General features: G+C 43.3%; 1 protein-coding gene across 10 annotated transcripts in view; it reads right to left on the bottom strand.

Moving 5' to 3' along the window:
- LOC144934736 (dynein axonemal heavy chain 3-like) overlaps positions 1–21,770 on the bottom strand; it is an 864,594-nt gene that overhangs the window by 108,491 nt on the left and 734,333 nt on the right. For all 10 annotated transcript variants that reach the window (XM_078860821.1, XM_078860816.1, XM_078860817.1 and 7 more), the window contains 3 exons: positions 14,936–15,069; positions 13,494–13,656; positions 2,349–2,531 (listed from right to left, as the gene is read on the bottom strand). In XM_078860821.1, the coding sequence (XP_078716947.1) occupies positions 2,349–2,531; positions 13,494–13,656; positions 14,936–15,069 (480 nt within the window). The remainder of the gene's footprint in view (positions 1–2,348; positions 2,532–13,493; positions 13,657–14,935; positions 15,070–21,770) is intronic.

Genomic DNA, 21,770 nt, shown 5'->3' with positions numbered 1-21,770 from the left:
CTGTTGTTCCAGTTTGAGTCACACCCGGTGCGGCCACCTGGATTCAAACCCGGGTGGTCGGCGGTGCGGGGTCAATGCTTTGATCTCTGAGCCACCAGAGCCGCCGTTCGGTCACCTCGGTTGTAATAGAAGAGTTCCATTCACTCGCACGACCACGCTGTCCCAGGAATCCTAGAGCTGTAATATATTTGCAGCGCCTGTCGCATAGGAGCATAATTCACAGGTTAACCTTCAATGACCCTCGTATATTATCAATTTAAAAACGGCTACCATTTAAATTTGACAACGTGGGTTTCACACATCCAAGGGCGACGCTCTACAGACGAGTGCTGGCTAACGTGGTTGCTTAGCGAGTGACATCCCTGACGGCGGCATTCCCCGCAGCAACGAGCGAATTTATTGGCGCGATGCATTGCAGCGCTGGGGTAATTGGGATTACACCAGCAGAGGCGACAGCTACAGAGATGACAAATACAACAAATTGGTTACATATTCAAACCTGTAACAGCCTACGTGGAATTTAGGTAAAATGCATGACACTGCACACGTGTCTCGTGGAAAGGATTTTGTTGTCTCACACACATCCCTATTTATTTTAATGCAGAACATAACGCCTCACTACTCTGAATTGATTGTGTGCTTTGTGATAAAGGGTGTATAACCAGGCAGTTACACTGCATCAAAGAGTAGTGTACGGGGAAACACATGTAGTTTAGTAAAAACTTATTTAATGATCTAGCTGCAGTGAGTAAATAATTTAAGTTGTGGCTAAACACAGTAGATTGACAGTGGGCTGTAATAATGAACAGCACTTTGTCAATAAACTGTTGAGTGATGCAGTGTAACTGCCTGGCCATCAAGGTTGTTTGACCATACTTCACCATGCTAGCCAGTGCAGCTGGCTGAATGGGGAGCCCAGGACCACTTCATAACGTACTCGCCATGGCGATCACTGCTCTTCCACTCCGCCACCCCTTTTTCAAAGCCTCACCTCTTCTACATTTACAATTCCCTTCTCTCTTCCCTCCCCTTGCCCCTCCACTCCTTCCCTGCCCTTTCGTGACCCCCTAAGTGCCCTCTGTTAGCGGTCACTCGTTCCCCAGCCGTTGCACTGCCCCTGCCATCTAAATCGCTCAATTTTGTTTGCGCTTTTAAAACTATGCTAAAACGCCTTGAGCTAAGGCACTCTATGAATATAAAATTAGGTTTCTCACATTATAAAGGTGGTAAACGTACAGCCCTCCGAATTTCTTGCTCATGACACTGCTTGTTAAAGGGTCTCCATCAGAGGGAGCTCTAGAGGACCCCTCCGGAGGGTAATTTGGTCTACTCTTCTACGGTGGCCAGACATCTTGGAAAAATTGAGTTAACCCACGTGTGACTGCCGATCGACTAACTGCGGTTCATATATACTCCTGGGTGGAGAGATGACCCAGAATTCCATTGCCAGACATCTCAATGACATGAATTATTGTTTCCGTTGCCATGCAGGGAGATTGAACCAGCTAACCGTTACACCACAGCAGGATTCCATTTGCATTGTATGGCTTTCAAAATGCAAATCGGATGCAGTAACAACATTCAGTCACTGTTCAATCCCCCAGTAAACTTTCAAAGATCATTGACAAGGAGGACTACCTGGCGGTGAGCCCCATTGAAAGGGCCTGTCACTAAAGGTAACATTTAAGATCGATTTGGTATGTGTGCATGGCTGACACTTTGTATGGACAGCTTGGTAAAGTTACGTATTCAGAGCAGAACGAGCGATTTAAATATGTATTTCTTAATAACTATATGAAATCTAAATAACTAGCAATACTCGTGTCTCTTTTATCAACGAAATTTTAAAACGTGGAATGTAGGTTAGGTCTACTTCCCACAAGGTCATCTGTCCAAGTAAATTTTGGACTGATTTTTATTTTATTTTTTTCGAAGCTTTCATGACTGCAGGGATTCATATTCTTGGTTTTTTCGGTAAAGTCACGTAGAAGGGAAATAATAAAATAATAAAAATATAAAACAATAAAAAATTCTCACGACGTTTCGACTGCAACACAAGCAATCATCATCAGGTGTGAAATCCACAGCATACACACCTGATTTCACACCTGATGATGATTGCTTGTGTTGCAGTCGAAACGTCGTGAGAATTTTTTATTGTTTTATATTTTTATTATTTTATTATTTCCCTCCTACGTGACTTTACCGAAAGAACCAATAATATGAATCCCTGCAGTCACGAAAGCTTTAAGTAAAAAAATGAATGAAGCCTCAAATGTATGTATGGTGAACTCATTACGAAGCCAACTGTGCTTATCGGAGGTGCAGCCGAGTGTCATCGCCCTCACCTTGATGGCCTTAGCGGCCTGTGCTGCCGCATTGGCCGTGGCCTCCTCGGACTCTACGACCGCCTTGGCAGCTTCCACCTCCAGAGTCTCATCGGCAATGATGTTGACCAGCTCCTCCGTCTCCTTGCTCCTCTCAATCAACTGCGGTTCCAGCTCTGTGAGCTCCTGCTTCATCAGTGCGATCTGCAAATGCCCAGAGAAGTATTGAGTTAATACTAGAGCCGTGCGGTTACTGGAAGAAGAAAGAAGTCTAGGAAAAAAATGTATGACTGGTCCAGGCCTGCAATGAGATGGAGGCCACCGAGAAGAATATAAAATATTTTACTTGTGATAGTGCATTGGCAGTGTTGCACAAAAGCAGATGAGATTGGCCCTTCTTCTTTGGCATGAAGTAGGCTCATTGCCCAAAATGTTACTGATTACAAATATATAGGTTTCCTTTTGTGGCAGTGTTCTTGATGAAGGTGTTGAGGTTTTCAAGAGAACATTAGGTTGCTACATTTTAAAGGGATTAACTGGTTGGTACCCCATCAGTGCTTGTCTTACAATCAAATTCCCCATAAGAGAATGATTGAGCCCATCAAGCGATGGATGATGAATACAAAACAGTCCCTCTTAATGGGAAGTCAATAGCTGTTGTCCTCTGGGTAGACTGGTCACTGCCATAAGAATGTTGAATTGCCGTCACTTGCTCAGAACCACCAATAGAAATGAGCGATATCGAATGCTTGTTTGAGCAGAGACATTTTAGCGGTTTAGAGATCAGAAGATACCCAAGCAGAACCGAAGTGGTATGTATGATGTTGTGGTTGACGTTTCAATAGTCAACAATAAACAAGGTTATGCTTATGCACTAGAACATTAATGGTCCCGGGTTGCTATTTAATAAATAAAATGGACATTTATCCCAGTTACTCTGCATAAATCTCACTGCAGATCACTAAGACCTCTCTGCTGTCAAGAATGAATTCCACAAAGTTAATTTATAATGTAAATTATCCCCATGGGTTGTATATTATGATGAAATATGCGTGCAATGCAGTAGGTATATTTAGAGTATTTTGCAAGCAACTGCCAACAATGTGACTGACGAATGAAAAAAGTATTAAAATTAGATATTGTTTAAAAACAACGACAATGAAAAAAATAGCTTTCAGGCATGCAATGATGCCCTGTCCCTCGTGATATGATGAACTGCCATAATTTGACGTTGCTATTCAATTCAAGGATTGATCTATTTTTTTGTTCTTCGTGGTTAATGTAACACCTCGAATGACTGCGGGGGGCAGTTTCGTTAACCCACCACAGTACAAACAACGTATCATCATGAGCCATTGTCGATGTACTGCTGGATTGAGAGCCTCACTCCGCCATCGCTATCCCCCTCATTCCAGCGCTGCGACGATCCAATAAACCCGGGACTCCCACGGACAGATTTCATCGCTTCACCTTCACGGTGGTCCTCCTCTTGGAAATGTTTTCGAAAAGATAAGTTTATATATATTTTTTACCAGATAAGAACCACTGAGATATATACAGTAAAACCTTCGATTGCGAGCATAATTCGTTCTGGAAACATGCTTGTAATCCAAAGCACTCGTATATCAAAGAACTCGTATATCAGTTGTAATCACGTGACGCTCGGCAGACAAAGCGTATACGTACTACTCATATTGCAAGACCTCGCTCGTTTATCAAATTAATATTTATTAAAAAAATTTGCTCGTCTTGCAAAACACTCGCAGACCAAGTTACTCGCAATCCAAGGTTTTACTATAGCGGGGGATTTAACATCTCGCCACCGTGGCACCCCCATTCTTTTTCTGTCATTATGACACCAGTCTCGTCCCTCGGGTATCATCCCGTGATAGTGATGATTTCCATTGATTCCCTTATGTATGTGTATCTTCTTCTTCTATCTGAGTGTAATTCCAAGCATGCATATTTCCGTGATTTTTTGTGCACTTTTCATCCTCCAATAAACATATACCGATAAGAACGTAACACATTTCCACACGCACGTTAAAATGCATGTATCACGCATGTATGTATGTATGTTGAACTTCTTTCGCACCGCACACAGACAACAGCACTAATCGGAGGTGCGGGTAAGAAGAGATGCAAAGCAATGAATAGATGGATCATCACATGCCAGTAGCTATGTAATTTAGTGGGTTGAACTCCTTATTTAAGTAAAACCCTGAAATATGTAAAAAAGAAAGTGTCGTCACACACTACATGTCGATATGTATTTGATCCGAAAACTATCTAAATATTCAGCTCTTGGGGATTGGTGACATAGTGATTTGGGTGCCTCGTTCGATTCTGGGCCATAGCTGATATCAGTGACAAGCGATATCGGAATCCTTCCTGCCCTCCCCCATTTCACCGACCCGCATTGACCAGCATGGTGAAGTATGGTCCGAAACCTCTGTGATTGACATCGTGTGGAGTGGCCTTCAACCACTGGTGCAGTGAGAATGGCCGGAATTTGCACGTAGCTTTAGTTGCATATTTGTTTCATACGCAATTTAAAATTTAGTTTAACGGTGATGAAGACGACTGCATCATCCACTCAAACTATATTTTACCCAAATTTAATTTTCACTGCTGCAGCTTTATTTTACAGTTGCTCTGCCCCTTGCCATTGCACGAAGTATATTGTTCCACTCGTTAAGTAATTCATAACATTTCATTTCTACGTCAACAGGTAAGTCCATCATGCACTTTAGTTTTTTTATGTTGAAATTTTAATTTTGCATAAATTCTGCACCCCCATGACCAGCTCAGTGTTTTCCTCTTCAATGCATCGGTCTCAATGGTTATAAATAAGTAAGATGATTGCGATGGTCTTGCAACTCTTTGATGGTGGCAAGATCTCTCTTGAGACTTAAAACCACGTTCAGGGAAGACTAATTGTGCTTCGGTATATGTGAGAGCGGTTGGATTGTTTACACCAAGTTTAATGGTAATTGGCAAAGTCATCAGTGAAAATAAGTTCACCGATCAATAGCTAGAAGCAAGGCATTGATTCCTACTTCAGTGTTATTAACCCTGAAAGGATTATTCAGTTGTAAGCTCCATACAAGCTTGTCTAACACACAGCGGCAGGCCAGTAGAAATAATATTGTCCTAAAGATTTCGTGACTATATTTAATTTCATAACTTAAGCAATTGTCTTTGTCTTTTCTTCTTCTTCTTTTATATATAAACTAGCATAAGTACCCGGCGTTGCCCGGGTGAAAAATATATTTCTTAATAACCTTACATATATACACACCCTCACCACTCACCACTCACCCTCACCATTCACCCTCACCACTCTCCCTCACCACTCTCCCTCACCACTCATCCTCACTAATCACACCCTCACCACTCTCCCTCACCACTCTCCCTCACCACTCATCCTCACCAATCACACCCTCACCAATCACCACTCACCACTCACCCTCAACACTCACCCTCACCACTCACCCTCACCATTCACCCTCACCACTCTCCCTCACCACTCATCCTCACCAATCACACCCTCACCACTCTCCCTCACCACTCATCCTCACCAATCACACCCTCACCAATCACCACTCACCACTCACCCTCACCATTCACCCTGACCACTCTCCCTCACCACTCTCCCTCACCACTCATCCTCACCAATGACACGCTCACCAATCACCACTCACCACTCACCCTCAACACTCACCCTCACCACTCACCCTCACCATTCACCCTCACCACTCTCCCTCACCACTCTCCCTCACCACTCATCCTCACCAATGACACGCTCACCAATCAGCACTCACCACTCACCCTCAACACTCACCCTCACCACTCACCCTCACCATTCACCCTCACCACTCTCCCTCACCACTCTCCCTCATGACTCATCCTCACCAATCACACCCTCACCACTCACCACTCACCCTCAACACTCACCCTCACCACTCACCCTCACCATTCACCCTCACCACTCAACCTCCCCTCACCACTCACTAATCACCACTCACAATCGCCACTCACAACCGCCCTCACCATTATATTTTTGCCCCAGTCAACGCCGGATATTTCCCATTCGTAGCAGTTTATATCAACTCTATAAGCAACTTATATTAAACAGGAAGCGCGATCCTAAAGTAATTTACAACCTTCGATTAGTCCTTTGTGCGATTCAAAGAATCGATTCCTGGCATGTTGGGGGTTTACATTTTGAATGATAGAGTTTCATTTTCATTGTTATTTTATTTTTTTATTTTTTCTGGAGTTTTTAATTACATTTTTGCCCCGGTCAACGCCGGATATTTCCCGTTCGTAGCAGTTTATATCGACTTTAAGCAACTTATAGTAAACGGGAATCGTCCGAATCTAAAGGAATCTACAACCTTCGATTCGTTTGCGCGATTCAGAGAATCGATTCTTGGCGCGTCGGCTTTAAAAGTAATTACACAGTTATTTTTTCATTGGTATGTAATGTTTGAAAGTTTTCATAAGATTATAAATGTATTTTCCCCCCGGGCAACGCTGGGTATATCGAGTTTATACCACAAATGCGTGCGCATATTTTTAACGGGAATTAAAAATGGCGTCCACCCAGCAGCGAATGCGTCGCTACCCGTTGCCAGGGGCAACCGCCGTCCAATGAAACTGCGTATGGTCCGGCGACACACAGACACACACACAGACAGACAGACAGATTTGCGATTTTATATATATATCCGCACACTCGAGCTTGCGGGGGATTTGGCTCTCGGACGGTGGGCTATATGTAGAAAAAAAATTGACAGGCGGCACACCCTAAGCCCCGCGGTGGGAATAGGCTATTTCATTTTCCCATCCCTAAACTTTAAAGTAGTTTAATTAACACATTTGTGCCGTTTCTATTATTAATTATTTACTTACATCGACCGTACCAACTGACGCAAATTGCGTGGGGGGGCGGACCCTGCCAAGGGGGACATTTCCTTTTACGCGTTTAACAGCCAATACATACACACATCACGCTGCGGATATTTCTTCATAGTGTAATGTCCTCTTCGCCCCCCCCCCCCCCAACACGATGTGTCCAGTTTATACTACAGAAGACTCCCTAGCTAATAATATTTCACTTCTTACATACCATTATTCTTGCACGGGCGGGGGATGCTGGGGGGGGTAGCGGCCCAGCCCCTAGCCTGGCAATGTGCCAACTCCGCCGCCTCGCCAATGTAGGCTAGGAGGGCGGCTACGCATGGCACAAGGCCTCAACACGCCTATGGCAAGTACAAATTTCCAAGCTTCTTACACTAACAAATCAAGTCCAATGTTTTCTATTATTAAACACATTAGTTGACAAACATTACAATAATTATGTTTGTGTGCACAAAACTCTCTATTTTTAGGTTGCTAAATTTTCCCTTTTTTTGCTGCGCTTTTATGACGCTGCGACGGTCTGTGATGTGGCCATGTACGCCCATGTGTATGTGTGTGTCAGTCCATATGTGTGATGTTTGTTAGTCCACATGTGTGTGTGTTAGTCCACATGTGTGTGTTTTAGTCCACATGTGTGTGTTAGTCCACATGTGTGTGTGTTAGTCCACATGTGTGTCAGTCCATATGTGTGTGTGTTAGTCCACATGTGTGTGTTAGTCCACATGTGTGTGTGTTAGTCCACATGTGTGTGTGTTAGTCCACATGTGTGTGTGTTAGTCCACATGTGTGTGTGTTAGTCCACATGTGTGTGTGTTAGTCCACATGTGTGTGTCAGTCCATATGTGTGTGTGTTAGTCCACATGTGTGTGTGTTAGTCCACATGTGTGTGTGTTAGTCCACATGTGTGTGTCAGTCCATATGTGTGTGTTAGTCCACATGTGTGTGTCAGTCCATATGTGTGTGTGTTAGTCCAAATGTGTGTGTTAGTCCACATGTGTGTGTGTTAGTCCACATGTGTGTGTCAGTCCATATGTGTGTGTGTTAGTCCACATGTGTGTGTTAGTCCACATGTGTATGTAAGTCTATACATGTGTGTCACTCGATGTGTGTGTGTAAGCCAATGCGTTTGTGTGTGAGTCCATATGTGTGTGTTCATCCATGTCTGTGTATCTCAAGTAGATGTCTGTGTGTCACATGTGTATGTGTGTAGGGCTGTGTGTGTGTCAGTCTATCTATGTGTGTCTAAGTCCATGTGTGTGTGTGTCTTAGTCCATATGTGTGAGTAAGTACATATGTGTGTTTACGTCAATGTGTGTGTGAGTCCACGTATGTCTGTGTGTGAGTCGCTGTATATGTGTACGTCTATATATGTGTGTGTAACTCCATGTGTGTGTATCTCAAGTGGATGTCCATGTGTGTGTCAGTCCATATGTGTGTGTGTGTCTGAGTCCATGTGCGTGTTGGTTAATTGCTGTGTGTGCATGCCTCCATGTTAGTCAGTGTAAGTCCATTTCTTTGCGTGTCTGTAGGCCCATGTGTGCGTCTTAGTCCATGCGTGTGCTTTATTGACCTGCTCATGGCCTATGATACCATCAGTAGGCCTGGCCTCTGGGTTGTTCTTCGTGCTTTCCGAGTCCCTCACCCACTGCTCACCATCCTTAATGACCTTCATGATGGGGAGCGGCTCCGCGTCAAACTACGTGGCTGTGAGTCAGAGCCATTCCCTGTACACCTTGGGGTGCAACAGGGATGTCCTCTGGCTCCCACATTATTTTACATATATTTGGACCACGTAGTTCCTGAAGCCTTCAATGGCTGTACCCGAACAATTTCCATCTGCTACAGATACAATGGGAGGCTGATCGATGCCCGGGTGCGGTCAAGGGATGGCTCCCTATTGCTCAACCATGCTATGTATGCCGATGATTTGATAATTGCTGCTCACTCGGAGGAGGAGTTTGAGGTGCTGCTGCTGAACCTGGAGCTTGCCACCAAGAGGTGGGGCCTTACCATCAGCCCCACCAAAACTAAGCACCTGCCTGGGTATTTTCTACCATCGGACACTCCACCCCCACAACTCCCAATTGGTGATGGGGCAGTTGTGGAGACAGTGGAGAGTTTCCTATACCTTGCCAGTTTACTAATGACCGGCTCCGGTTTAACAGCAGAGGTCTCACTCCGAATCAGTCGAGCCACATTATCTTTTCATTGGCTGCGTAACGCTGTGTGGAAGCTACCTGGTCTATCACTCCGCACGAAGCTTCAGGTCTTCTCAGCCACGGTCATTCCCTCCCTTCTCTACGCTTGCGAAATTTGGACCCCCCTAATGCAACATCTTTGCCGGTTAGAAACATTTACGATGGCCTGCCTACGATCCATCCTGGATTTAACCAGGCTACATTGTGTGAGGAGCTCACAAATCCTTGAAAGATGTGGACAAAGTCCCATCGGTAACCTACGCCAGGCAAGGCTATGTTGCCTGAGTCATGTAGCCCGCATGGCCAGACACCGCATGCCTAGACATCTTTTGTTCGGCCTGGTCCAGGGGGCTGGAGAAGAGATGGAGTGATGTGGTACATGAGAATGTGGAGCTGAGTGGACTTGCCGATGACTGGCACCAGCCATGTCAAGATCGGCCACTGTGGAGGAGGCTCCTGAAGGACGCTACTGGTCAGTTGGCGGCAATCGCCCTCCAACAACAACGGAGGGCGGAGGAGCGACGCTCACAACAACGAGCGGAGCGCCGGGCGGCTAAAGCACAGCAAGTTGCCACAGTAGGGGCCACAGGTGGTGCATCAGCCAGTCGTCTCAGTCAGTCGACCTGTGCCATCTGGGTTTGCCCCGTGACCTCCTGCCAGCAGGCGTTCGACACTTCACGTGGCCTCAAGGTGCACATAGCCTGGCACAAGCGTTGTGGTGACGTCACCGCCACTTAGTGGCGAATGGCGGTTGTTGTTGTTCAGTCTATGTATGTGTGAGTGCATTTGTGTGTGTAACTCTATGTGTGTGTGTCAGTCCATTTGTGTGTGTAACTACATGTGTGTCTGCCTTTTTCGCCCGGGCAACGCCGGGTACTTACCGCTAGTATACTATAAACATTTACAACACAAAATGCTCATTTTGGCATTGTAAGTATTCTATTGGTAATTCAAAATAACACCGTAAGAATGTATGTAATTGTTACTTGTCATCCATAGTATATTAGGTGCCATAAACTGTTTACCTGTGGCACACCACGGGAAGGGGGGGGGAGGGTAGAGTCAAGGATGTCATGAATGGGAAAAGGAAAATGAATGGGAATCTGAAGGGATGCCGGGAAGGAAGTCTCCAAGAGACACAAAGAGGGCACGGCTCAAGATGAGCAGCAGGAAGAAAGAAAGAGCACCGTCGGGCAGAAAGAGGAAGAGAGAGAGAAGGCCTTCAAGGAGCAGTGGGCGCTGGAGGAAGCCGTGTGCTCGGTGGCAGAAGATGGAGAGCTCTGCATGCAGATATGAGCTACCGTCGGAGGCCGTAGGACTGCGAGAAGGGCTGGGTGCAGATGCAGCACTTGTCGTAGTAATTTTTTTTTACAAATATTACATAGAAAACAGGGGGAACATAGACATGGAGTAGTTAGAGAGGGGGTAGAGAGAGAGGGGGGTAGAGAGAAGGGGTAGAGAGAGAGGGAAGGGGTAAGAAGGAGGAGAGCAGAGCGTTAAATCTTTTGTGAAATCTTTCATTAAAAAAAGGGGGGGGGCACATAAAGTAAAGCATAAAAAAAACGAAATGATGAACAAAGCAAAGTGCAGACTACACCGAGCATCTTCTTGTTTCCTCTGATCGTAAAAAAAGAGAGAAAAAGAATGACCGGGCCAAGATGTCGGGGACGAGAGGGTGGTGAGTATGAGAGGGGAGGGGAGAGGCAGAGAGAAAGAAGAAAGGAAGGAGCGGGGCAGGAGTGAGCTGCACGCGGGTGTCAGGGAGAGGGGGTGAGCTCAGAGTGAGGGTGGCCGCACAGAGGCCACGTGACTTGTGGAAGGCTTGAGCTGATGTAGATATAGAGATATAGAGATGAGAGATGAGAGGGGAGGGATTCGGAGTGGGGATGGAGACACATAAGTCACATGATTTTCCAGATCCTTCAGCTGATTTGGATATGTAGATCAATCCAGTACTGGCACTTTCTATATAAATGTCTAATTTAAACCCTTGTCTCAGAGCTTCCAACAGAGACGAGTACCACCCAGCCCTCATTTGAGTATATGGCACATGGAGTGATAGTGTGTTAGTGTTGAAACTAAGGCTTGTGGGTCGAGTGCAAATACTGTGGGTTAGTGGTGATGTTGTGGGTCAGTGAATGTTGAAGCTGAGGGTGAGTTTTGAGTCTGAGTGACAATTGAGGCTATGGGTTAGTGTCGAGCTTGTGAATAAGTGTTGAGGCTGTAGAACAGGGGCAAGCTGCCATTGGGCCCTCCCCGAGGCTGAACATCCATGGTTCGAAACATCTGTGGACTGGACATCCGTGAAAAAGAGCTTCACAGCTCATCGGATTGCTCCAGGATGAATAAAGACTCTGATATCTACAATATTCTGATTCTGAGACAGCGCTGAGGCTCGGATTATTGTTGACAGCGTGGATAGTTCTGAGGTCAAATTTCGATTTAAAGCTTTCGTGACTGCAGGGATTCATCTTCTTGGTTCTTTCGGTAAAGTCACGTAGAAGGGAAGTAATAACAAAATAAAAAAATAAAACATAATAAAATAATTCTCACGACGTTTCGGCCAGACTGGTCTTCACCTGAGGACGGCTGCTTGCGTTGTGGCCGAAACGTCGTGAGAATTACTTTATTATGTTTCATTATTTTATTATTTTATTACTTCCCTTCTACGTGACTTTACCGAAAGAACCAACAAGATGAGTTCTGAGGTCGTTGTTAGTGTTCAGGCTGCACAGGTAACTCATTGTGCAGCTGCGACGTGCAGCAATAGGGTACAACGAGCGATGGAGAGCATGGTATTTCCTATTGTCAGTGATAACACCATAGTAATGCAACACATGCAAGGCAATTGTAAACCAGTAATGATGCTGGGAGGCATTATGGCATGCTCATAAAAGTCATCTTTTAACTCCAGTCACTTCATTTGCTCATTAACGCAGCATTAAACTTATGTCTGACAGCCTGGGGCACAGAGCTGAGGTAGGTAGGCAGAAAATAAGAGCAATTTGCTTTCTTAATTGCTTATTTATGTCAACAAATAAAAACTACTCCCCACCTGCCAAACTCGTCTCCCCTCCAACCGCCACTGCCAAATCCACAGCGTGCAGTGAACCCAATGACCAGTGTAGAGACTAACATTACAAAGAAACACGTTGATTTAAAGCTTTCGTGACTGCAGGGATTCATATTCTTGGTTCTTTAGGTAAAGTCACGTAGAAGGGAAATAATAAAATAATAAAAATATAAAACAATAACAATTATCACGACGTTTCGACTGCAACACAAGCAATCATCATCAGGTGTGACATCCACAGCAATAATTTTTATTGTTAATATTATTTTATTATTTCCCTTCTACGTGACTTTACCGAAAGAAGCAAGAATATAAAGAAACACGTTTTACGTTGTTTATTGTGTTAAAGAAAAATGGTAGAGTTTTTAGATCTCAGCAAGTAATTGTTGTTGTTGTAACACCTCAACTGGGGCACTGACGCTCTTCCTTCCAATATGATGGAAGCCACTGGAGATATGCACTTTTAAATCATCCAAATTGAAAACTCATTTCTTGAGAACCGCTTTTTGTGTTCAGTTTGTTGTCCTTGCACCGCACCTCCGATTAGGACGGCTGGCTACGTACGGTGCAAAAGAAGTTCAATGTACACACATACCTACAGGTAACATGTGGTGGGGGTAAAGAATGGGTATTCCCACCTCTCATCCGAGGCGTCTGGCCAACGTGAACGAGTAGGCCAAATACCCTCTTGTGCAGCTCTCGAGAGCTCCCTCTCGCAGAGGCCCATCAATCAACAGTGGCACGAGGAAGCAATTGCAGGGCTGCACTTCTACCTGTTATCTCCGCTATTTTACAAAATTTCACCATCAACAGTCAGCATCTCCGATTCGCACGGTTGGCTACGTACGGTGCAAAGAAGTTCAACACGCATACGTACACCGTGAGCATCATTTGACTACGCAGGAGTACGACACCCAGGACATGGAGTAAAAAGTGGCGAAGGGGCGTGACGTTGGATGGAGCTCTGACCTGAGAGGCAGCAAAGTCGAGTTTCTCCAGCCCCACCACGTAGCGGTTCTTCTGCGTGAGCAGCTCCAGCCGCTTGCGTTCCAGAAGGCTCTTGAAGGTCTTGATGAGCTCCAGGTAGGAGGTCGGGGTGACGTACGTCCTGCGCTGGAGACTCTCGTAAAATCTGCATTCGGCAAAAAAAGTAACCTTGAGTCACCTTTATTATTAACGTCACAAAGTTTCCTGGTTCCGAAAGAGGGTTCTGTTTCGGGAAATTACCGCACGTATTATACACTACGATGCCGTGATATAAATGGTTACATTGGTATAATAATGATGCATCAGGTCTAACAGCAGATTTTCAATAATTATGTTAAATTTTGATTTAAAGCTTTCGTGACTGCAGGGATTCATATTCTTGGTTCTTTCGGTAAAGTCACGTAGAAGGGAAATAAAAATTAAAATATAAAACAATAAAATTCTCACGACGTTTCGACTGCAACACACCTGATGATGAATGCTTGTGTTGCAGTCGAAACGTCGTGAGAATTTGTATTGTTTTATGTTTTTATTATTTATTATTTCCCTTCTACGTGACTTTACCGAAAGAACCAAGAATAATTATTATGTTGTTACATAATGAACCACACCCCCCATACTCCTCCACCCCCCATCCCCCACGCTTGATATAATCCTCTTCCCCTCTGGCTATAAGTGTCTCATTAAAATTTTATAGAGTTTACATGCGCATCCTTTTCACCGTGCTGCATATGTTTCACTGTTGTGTACAGCATCTTGAAGTATGGTTGAATTTAGAAGATGTATACATCCAAATTGTTTGGCATTGTATCACTGGTCAATCAAAGCCTTTTTATCCCCTCTGTGGTTGATAAAATTAGTGCCGCTTTGTGGGTAGTCGTCAGCCATTATCACGTGCAAACCTGATCCGTTCATTGTAATAGGAAATTTCTACCGCTGGTCCAGGCTTTTTGGTGGATATTAGCACTGTCTCACACTGGTTCGAGTTTGCAGACACTGAATTGTTGGACTGTTAGAAAGTACACAGTGGTTTGCACTCAATGATAATATCTGCACTCAAAGATAATATCTACACCATCCCCTTCTGTACACGGTCTTTAGAGTCATCTTTAGAGCAAACAATCTGCCAAGAAATGTATTAAGTTAATGCTGGAATCAGACTTTAAAGGTCGAGCAATAGGTTTTTTTTGGGAATCAACAATGACCACTGGGAATCCCATCTGAGGTTCATTAGCAGTGTGGCTAGCAAACACAGCGTGCGTATTTGTCACTCACCTTCTTCAGATTTGTTCGTGTTCAATTTGCTGTACCTGGTAAAATTAGCGGTGCGCTTTTTTGCTTGGAATGGCTTCTTCCATGGGAAAAAAAATCCGTCCTAATTTTGCGCAGTGCAAGAGGAAAGCGCGGGGAGTAAATAGTCTCACCTCTTTGACAGGGCACGCACGCTTTGGTGAAAGTGCTTGCACATGACCACGGCCTCATCCCGCACCTCCTGGGACATCTCCACATCGTCGAGAAAATGATTGGCCACCTTCTCAAGAGCATCTTCTGGCCATGCCTGCGTGAGCAATGAGCAGAGGAGAGCGCGGCGTTTAAGTTCAAGTTCATTTATTAGGTATAGCCCTGTGAGCCATTCGGCTCTTGAATCAGGTGCAACCGCAACAAACAAAAAACATCTTAAAGTGAATATGTGACTAAGTGCAAACAGAAAATCCAAGAAAAGACAGCAAAATATTGCAGAAAAAAATCACCGTACACCAACGCTGTGTGCACAAATCCCAGTGGGATGCAAGTAAAACAACAACAACCACAAGACAACTTAGATTAAGGCCATCAGTCTAACTCTCTACTACAACAAACAAACATGGCTAAACCAATACACTTTTCGAAATCACCAAAATAAAGCCATGAAAGCAATAAAACAGTGATCATAGGAACTGTGACGGAATTTGAACTGCACACGAGCACCGCCAGACATTCGATCGTCACATTTGTTCACCGTTGTTATGCTAAGATTGAATAATGTCAATAACGCAGATGCTGAGTGGCGTTAATTGCTTTAGATGGCACAGTTTTTACAGATACATATTTAAATGCCGTTTCAGCAATTTGGCGTTTATTTGTCAAATTGTTTACCATGTAAACAGTTACATTTATTCAATCAAATGTTTAACTAATGCAAACAAATTATGATTAAACTGTAACACCTAAATATATGTAGACCTCCATGATTGTATGCACATGCTGATATAGACTTGTAAATTACTTTAATTTAATTGGAAAACTTTAATTTGAAAGTCCTCACAGAACCTAATTTTCAACTTTTAATTAAGGAGTACAGCTTTCACATAACTAGTATATGTGTGTGCGATGTTACGTGTGATAATGTTGTAATACATATATAATTAACGGTGCAGTCATTATTAATACGAATGCTGATTACAGTATCATATTATATTAGCAAAACTAATTATGTCTCTAGTAGTAGGGTTTACCCTTTCAACTGGTACAAAAAACTGACACCTTTATTCAAGGCATCATGTTTGCAATAACCACAACTCAAGCAGTCAAAATGCAAACAAAAAGAAACAACTCTGATGATAGTAATGATATGCACTGTCCTTGAAGTTGATTGGTCCACACCCGAGACAGCTTTTCTTAGAGCCTAGTCTCCATTGGTGTTTTGGCGTCATCTGGTCCAACACCAATGGAGACTAGGCTCTAAGAAAAGCTGTCTCGGGTGTGGACCAATCAACTTCAAGGATAGTGCATATCATTACCGTCATCAGAGTTGTATATGAGCCAGGGTATTACAATTCATTGTAATGTTTTTTTTCTTCCGTTAATTGTTAAAACCATGATCGTGGAATAAAAGCCAGCAAAGATTTTTTTAAAAATTAATTGAGCATAATTTTTTATAACTGCCTGATTCTTCCAAAAATATGAACGAGTCAAAGGCAGCCAATTCTGTTGAAATTGATACGATTAGATTTTTTTAAAAGTGCTTTAAAAGTGTGATTGTAGAATTCTGCGTAAATTCAAGTGCTTTGTGTTTCAGCTGTTTCACTGTTTACCTTTCAATGCAAGTAAACATCACAATAATTACATTTGTTGTTGTGTTGTTATCAAGGTGATATTCATATCATTCTAACATAGGAAGCATTCACATGCAAGATTTCTAAAGCATCCGAATATGACCATATCTTAAGATACTTTATTCACAATTCGATTTAATTTCCAAAGCATTTAGAATTCATGAGTTTATCTTCCCAACAGTATCGTTGCATTTCAATGCTACATAAGAGTAAAGCAATTCCGAGTCTCTCATTCAAGGTCGTAATTATCCCCCCCAATATTCAAATATGCTCAAAATGTCCACCCCAATATATTGCTATAAAATAGATTTCTGTTTATATGATTGTGGTAATGGTTGTACTTTATTAATCCCTAATCTCTGCCATTACATACAATGAAACAATAAAAGGTAAACCAGAAAAAAACAGAGCAATGTAATACACTATTAGACATTATTGTAAAAACCAAAAAAAAATAGTCCATCCCATGTGTTAGTGAATTTTTAAATATCTTAGGCAGGAAATTCGTTTTCAAATTTAGATTTTTTTTTCTGGGGGTTGGGGGGGGGATCCCCAGACCCTCGGGAACATTTGGTCCCCCCCCCAATGTTGACTCCATGGCTACGGCCTTGCTCTGATTAGCCTGAAGATACGTCCATAATAGTTTCTTCTAATGAAACGTCTAACTCCGAGATTTAATTCCTGCAACTGGAGAACAGGGCCCAGAATGTATATTATTGGACATGAATGTACTCTGTGTTGGGAGCAGCTGTGCAGAGTTTAGTGCAACAATGTTCTCAGTAAACAGATCCATGCATAAACCAATTAGACATTTTTTAAAAGATTACCGACACATTACTCAATTGGGATTACACACAGCAATCAACGTCCCTTACTGGCAGACGAATGCCAGTTTGCTGGGCAGGTGCTGAGTCACATTATGCCCACAGGGATGGCTGCTACTGGGGGTGCCCTTTCAAATGTAATGAGCTGACAAGTACTCCTGAGATGCTCCGCCGTGAACGGCACTCTATCAGAAACAAATTTATATCTTTATTATATTAAAAACTGATTTATGATCAAAACATAGGTTGTTGTTATCGATTACAGATATGAACCAACTTAAGGTGGACTATGTGTACATAGACATGCACATAATAAACAACAATAATAGTTCACAGCCTTATGCCAATCTACAGCTGGGTGAAGGTCTCCCCACGCCTTTATCTCTTGGGTGTTGAGCCATATTGATTGTTGTTCAGCCCAGTGTCAATCCACTGCTGAATGAAGGGCGCCCCACACCAGGAATTAAAACTCATGTCGCAAAATTCAGAGCGCAATGTGCAAACCACTGTGCCACCACTCCTCCCCGGTCCCCTCACTGTTAGTACTGAGCCAGCTCTGAGCTTGGTCCGAACGACGTTCAGCATTCCAATGAGGCTGAGAGTGAACCAAGCCGTGGCTGAGCTGCTTGCGCGTCTTTGGAAGCGAGCGAGCGGCTCACGGCTGAGTGGCGTCAAAGAGGCTGAACCGCGACTCAAAATACGGCCCTCCGAGTAACGCACGGTGTTAGCGTGCTTGGTCCAGACACGAAACTAAACTGTTTTATTTTTCCAGGAAAGGCCCACTGAGCGAAATAGCTCTTTTTCAAAAGCGACCTGGCCACAAATGATAGCTCAGCCAAGTGGCTTATCATGTGGAAATGTATAGCAGCCAAATATTCTAAACGCACGTTGATTCTAAATGTGGAGGGAAAAACGAGAGGACCAGGAGAAAAATCCACGCGACCACGGGGAGAACATGTAAACTCCAAATATACAGCAGGCGTCAGGATCGGGATCGAACCCACGCCCTCCTTCATACCGGGCGAGGCAGTTAACATCTCGCCACTGCGGCACCACTATCCATCCCATCGCATTGTAATTTTTAATCTCCCCACATTCGGTATAGCCCTTATAACAAGTTACATCCAAATGCCACCTCTCCTTACCCAACTCATTTGTAACGGTGGAGCGAGCGTGTATCGGGCAACAATTTCAGGTGTCACGTCTCGCTGCCGACCGAACCACATCCTGAACCCGACAACCAGCATCGTCTAATTTCGCGAGTCAATCAATTAACAGCTGTGCAAAAATTGCTTTACCGCCATCTAATTTGCATGTGAATTGGTAGATTGGTATAAATGGACAACTTAGACCATATGAGGATAAGGGGGCCTGGAGTTTTGTAGCTGGAGATATAGACAGAATCCAATTAATTTCATTTGGACTGTTAAATAGCATGGCAGCAGTCAAAATTAAAGCTTCAAATGGTTTTATAATTAATCCTGGCTGCAGAATCAGCTCTAAGTACCCTTAAAATTCCAGTGGGGGGGTCTGAGTTAATTTTTTTTTAATGTAACTGCAATATCAAAATAGGCCATGTATCCAACCGTTTCGCCAGGTGTGACGATTTAATGTAATTGACAAGAGCCGTGCATTATTTTGTCTCTAAATTGATTGTTTAAAAAATACTAATTGCAAAGAAATATGTATATATAATATCATGCAATTAAGTGAATTCAGCACACCTGGTATTTCGTCAATGTCCGTATAGTGGGCAATTCCATGGCAGTGTGGGTGCATTCCAAGATTTATTGGAGAAATTTATAACGAACATAAATTAAGAAAAACATTAAACATTCCAGATTTTTAATGCAAATATTCATTGAAACAAGCGATGGGAAAACATGTATTACGGCGATATAACTTGAGAAAGAAAGCTGCACATTTGGGCTCACGATACGAGGACAACAGTCAAATAACAGCGAGTTCACAAATAGACTAAAGATTTGTCGCAAAGCACATCAATTATTGAAGGCTGATCGGAAGCAGAATGGTCAAATTAACAGGTGAATGACTGCCGGATTTAACAGAGAGATTTCAAACAGTGCATGGGGACATGCTATGACATATACACCAGAAACTGGGCCAACGATGAAGCAAATTCAAGACTGGAAAATCTGTAAAGAAACATGGACAGATGCATGCTGGGAATTGCAATGAGAAATGAAAATAGAAGCACATAGATTAGAAAAGAAATATAAATTTGAAGTATCCACGATTAATTATGAGTTTATTTTTTGTTAAACGTGTAGGTGCAATGCCGGTTTGAGACTATGCCCTCCGCAATCCGACAGAGCCAATGAAATCTGCTAATTTAATTGCTTTTTCAGCAAACCGGATGTTGAAAACCTAGCAGAATTGTTACAAATTGACTGTTGTGGAGATTAAGTGGTCATGGGCAGGTCATATCCAGAGAAGGGAATATGGCAATTGGACAAGACTAGTAATGGAATGGCAGTCAAAGGGGTGAGAGAAAAAAACTCCAAGATGACGATCAACACGGTAATGGAGATATGCGATCAGATTGCATGTATGAACGAGATGAAGCGATACATCGCAGGACAGTAAGGGATACTATATGTGAGGGGAGGCCTTCATCAAGTAGTATACAGATCGTAACTGATGATGTCGACCTGAATAGTTGCTCGCAAGGAATACTTATTTATATAGTCTATAAGGCTATATGGGAAACCTCTGGAAGCGTGTGTGGGTGGAGGTGTAATGAAATCATGAGTTCTGCGTGATTCCAAGCAGCAACACTCTTGTGCTGTGAGCAATGCCATTGCGGGGAAAGGTGAACATTAGTCGGCTAACTACCCTCATAGTACACTCACATCCACCACAGTCCACAGCGGTCTGGTCTGGTACGAGTGGCTGGTAACCCCTCAGGAAAATCAAAGTTAGAATGCGCCAGACGTTCTGAAGGGACAGGCAGTCATCAAATGCCATGGCAAAATCCCATTTGGCACAGCCAAGACACTGATACAGCTGCCTCAGAGAGCTCCCAGAAACGTCAGAATGGTTAGCGGAGAGGAGAGGCCACCATTCCTCTGTCGGGAGCTGAACCATATTGCCTGGATCTCTGTGCAGTTTGTGATGTATACTAGACCGATTCTGGATTCTGTCACCACGAGGGGTGGAGAGTCCCCTGATTGGAAGTGACTTTGCTTATGAATGCAAATTTTAATTGTTCCACCGGTAGAATCTATAGATAATAGAAAAACATATTGTTCATGAATTTGGACAATATTATCTGCATGCTCAAACAAGCATTGGGCAGTATCACCTCCACATTCCACAGTGTTGAATTTTCACAAAGTGATACCTATTTTATTTACCCTGAAGAGATGATTGGCTGTGAAATTTGCCCTACTGAGTTTTGAGATTTGTTTTTATTACCATTTTATCATAATATCACAATTGTTATATCAGTTATTCCATGCACAAAAGAGCATCTTTTGTAAACTAATTGTGGGAATTCCAAAGGCTTCCCTCAAACCACCATAATCATTGTGATGTTTAGTTTAAATATAGCATAACTTATGCAAATTACATCTTGATTTGAAGATTTCGAGACTGCAGGAATCTATACTCTCTGGTTCTTTCGGTAAAGCCACGTAGGTAGAAAAAATAATAAAAAGAACACGATGTTTCGGTCGCAACACAAGCGTCCGTCATCAGGTGAGGATGATGACGGACACTTGTGTTGCGACCAAAATGTAGTGTTATTTTTATTATTTTTTCTACCTACGTAACTTGTGAAAATTACATCTCACAATCGCTAAGGAACCACAGACAAGCTGGAAGACTGCCAGGTGGTGATCAAGCGCCAAAAACTGCCCAAGCTCTGTGATCCTCTATATATGAAGATGTTATCAGCCAATTACTGCTTGTTCATGTTATCAGCCAAGACAAAACCCACACGTGTAAGGGAGCAACGCCATATCCCATACAGAAGGGACACATGGTATTAGTTGACACTATGCTGCACCGCCTTCTCCTGGCAAGTCAAGGTATGGCTCCTCAATGCCCAAAGGCATGGAGTTTCCCAACATTCGTGCGATTCACCAACCCTCGCTGCCTCCACAGTGCTGGATTACCGGCTATGTTCATAGGCACCGCCAACCGGCTTGATGACAAATCTTCATAAAACTTGCCACACTTAAGAACCTTGTTAAATTGTGGGAGCAAGGTCTACAGTTTACACTTAGCTTCAAATGAACAGCAATCACTCGGGCTGGATATAAAACAAAATATGATTTTCTAAAAATAATTACAGTGATGGTAATGATAATAAAGAT

Source organism: Lampetra fluviatilis, chromosome 11, assembly GCF_964198595.1.
Source record: "Lampetra fluviatilis chromosome 11, kcLamFluv1.1, whole genome shotgun sequence".
Classification (NCBI taxonomy): Eukaryota; Metazoa; Chordata; class Hyperoartia; order Petromyzontiformes; family Petromyzontidae; genus Lampetra; species Lampetra fluviatilis.
Note: the sequence above shows the minus strand (reverse complement) of the source record. Positions and strands in the feature narration are given on the sequence as shown.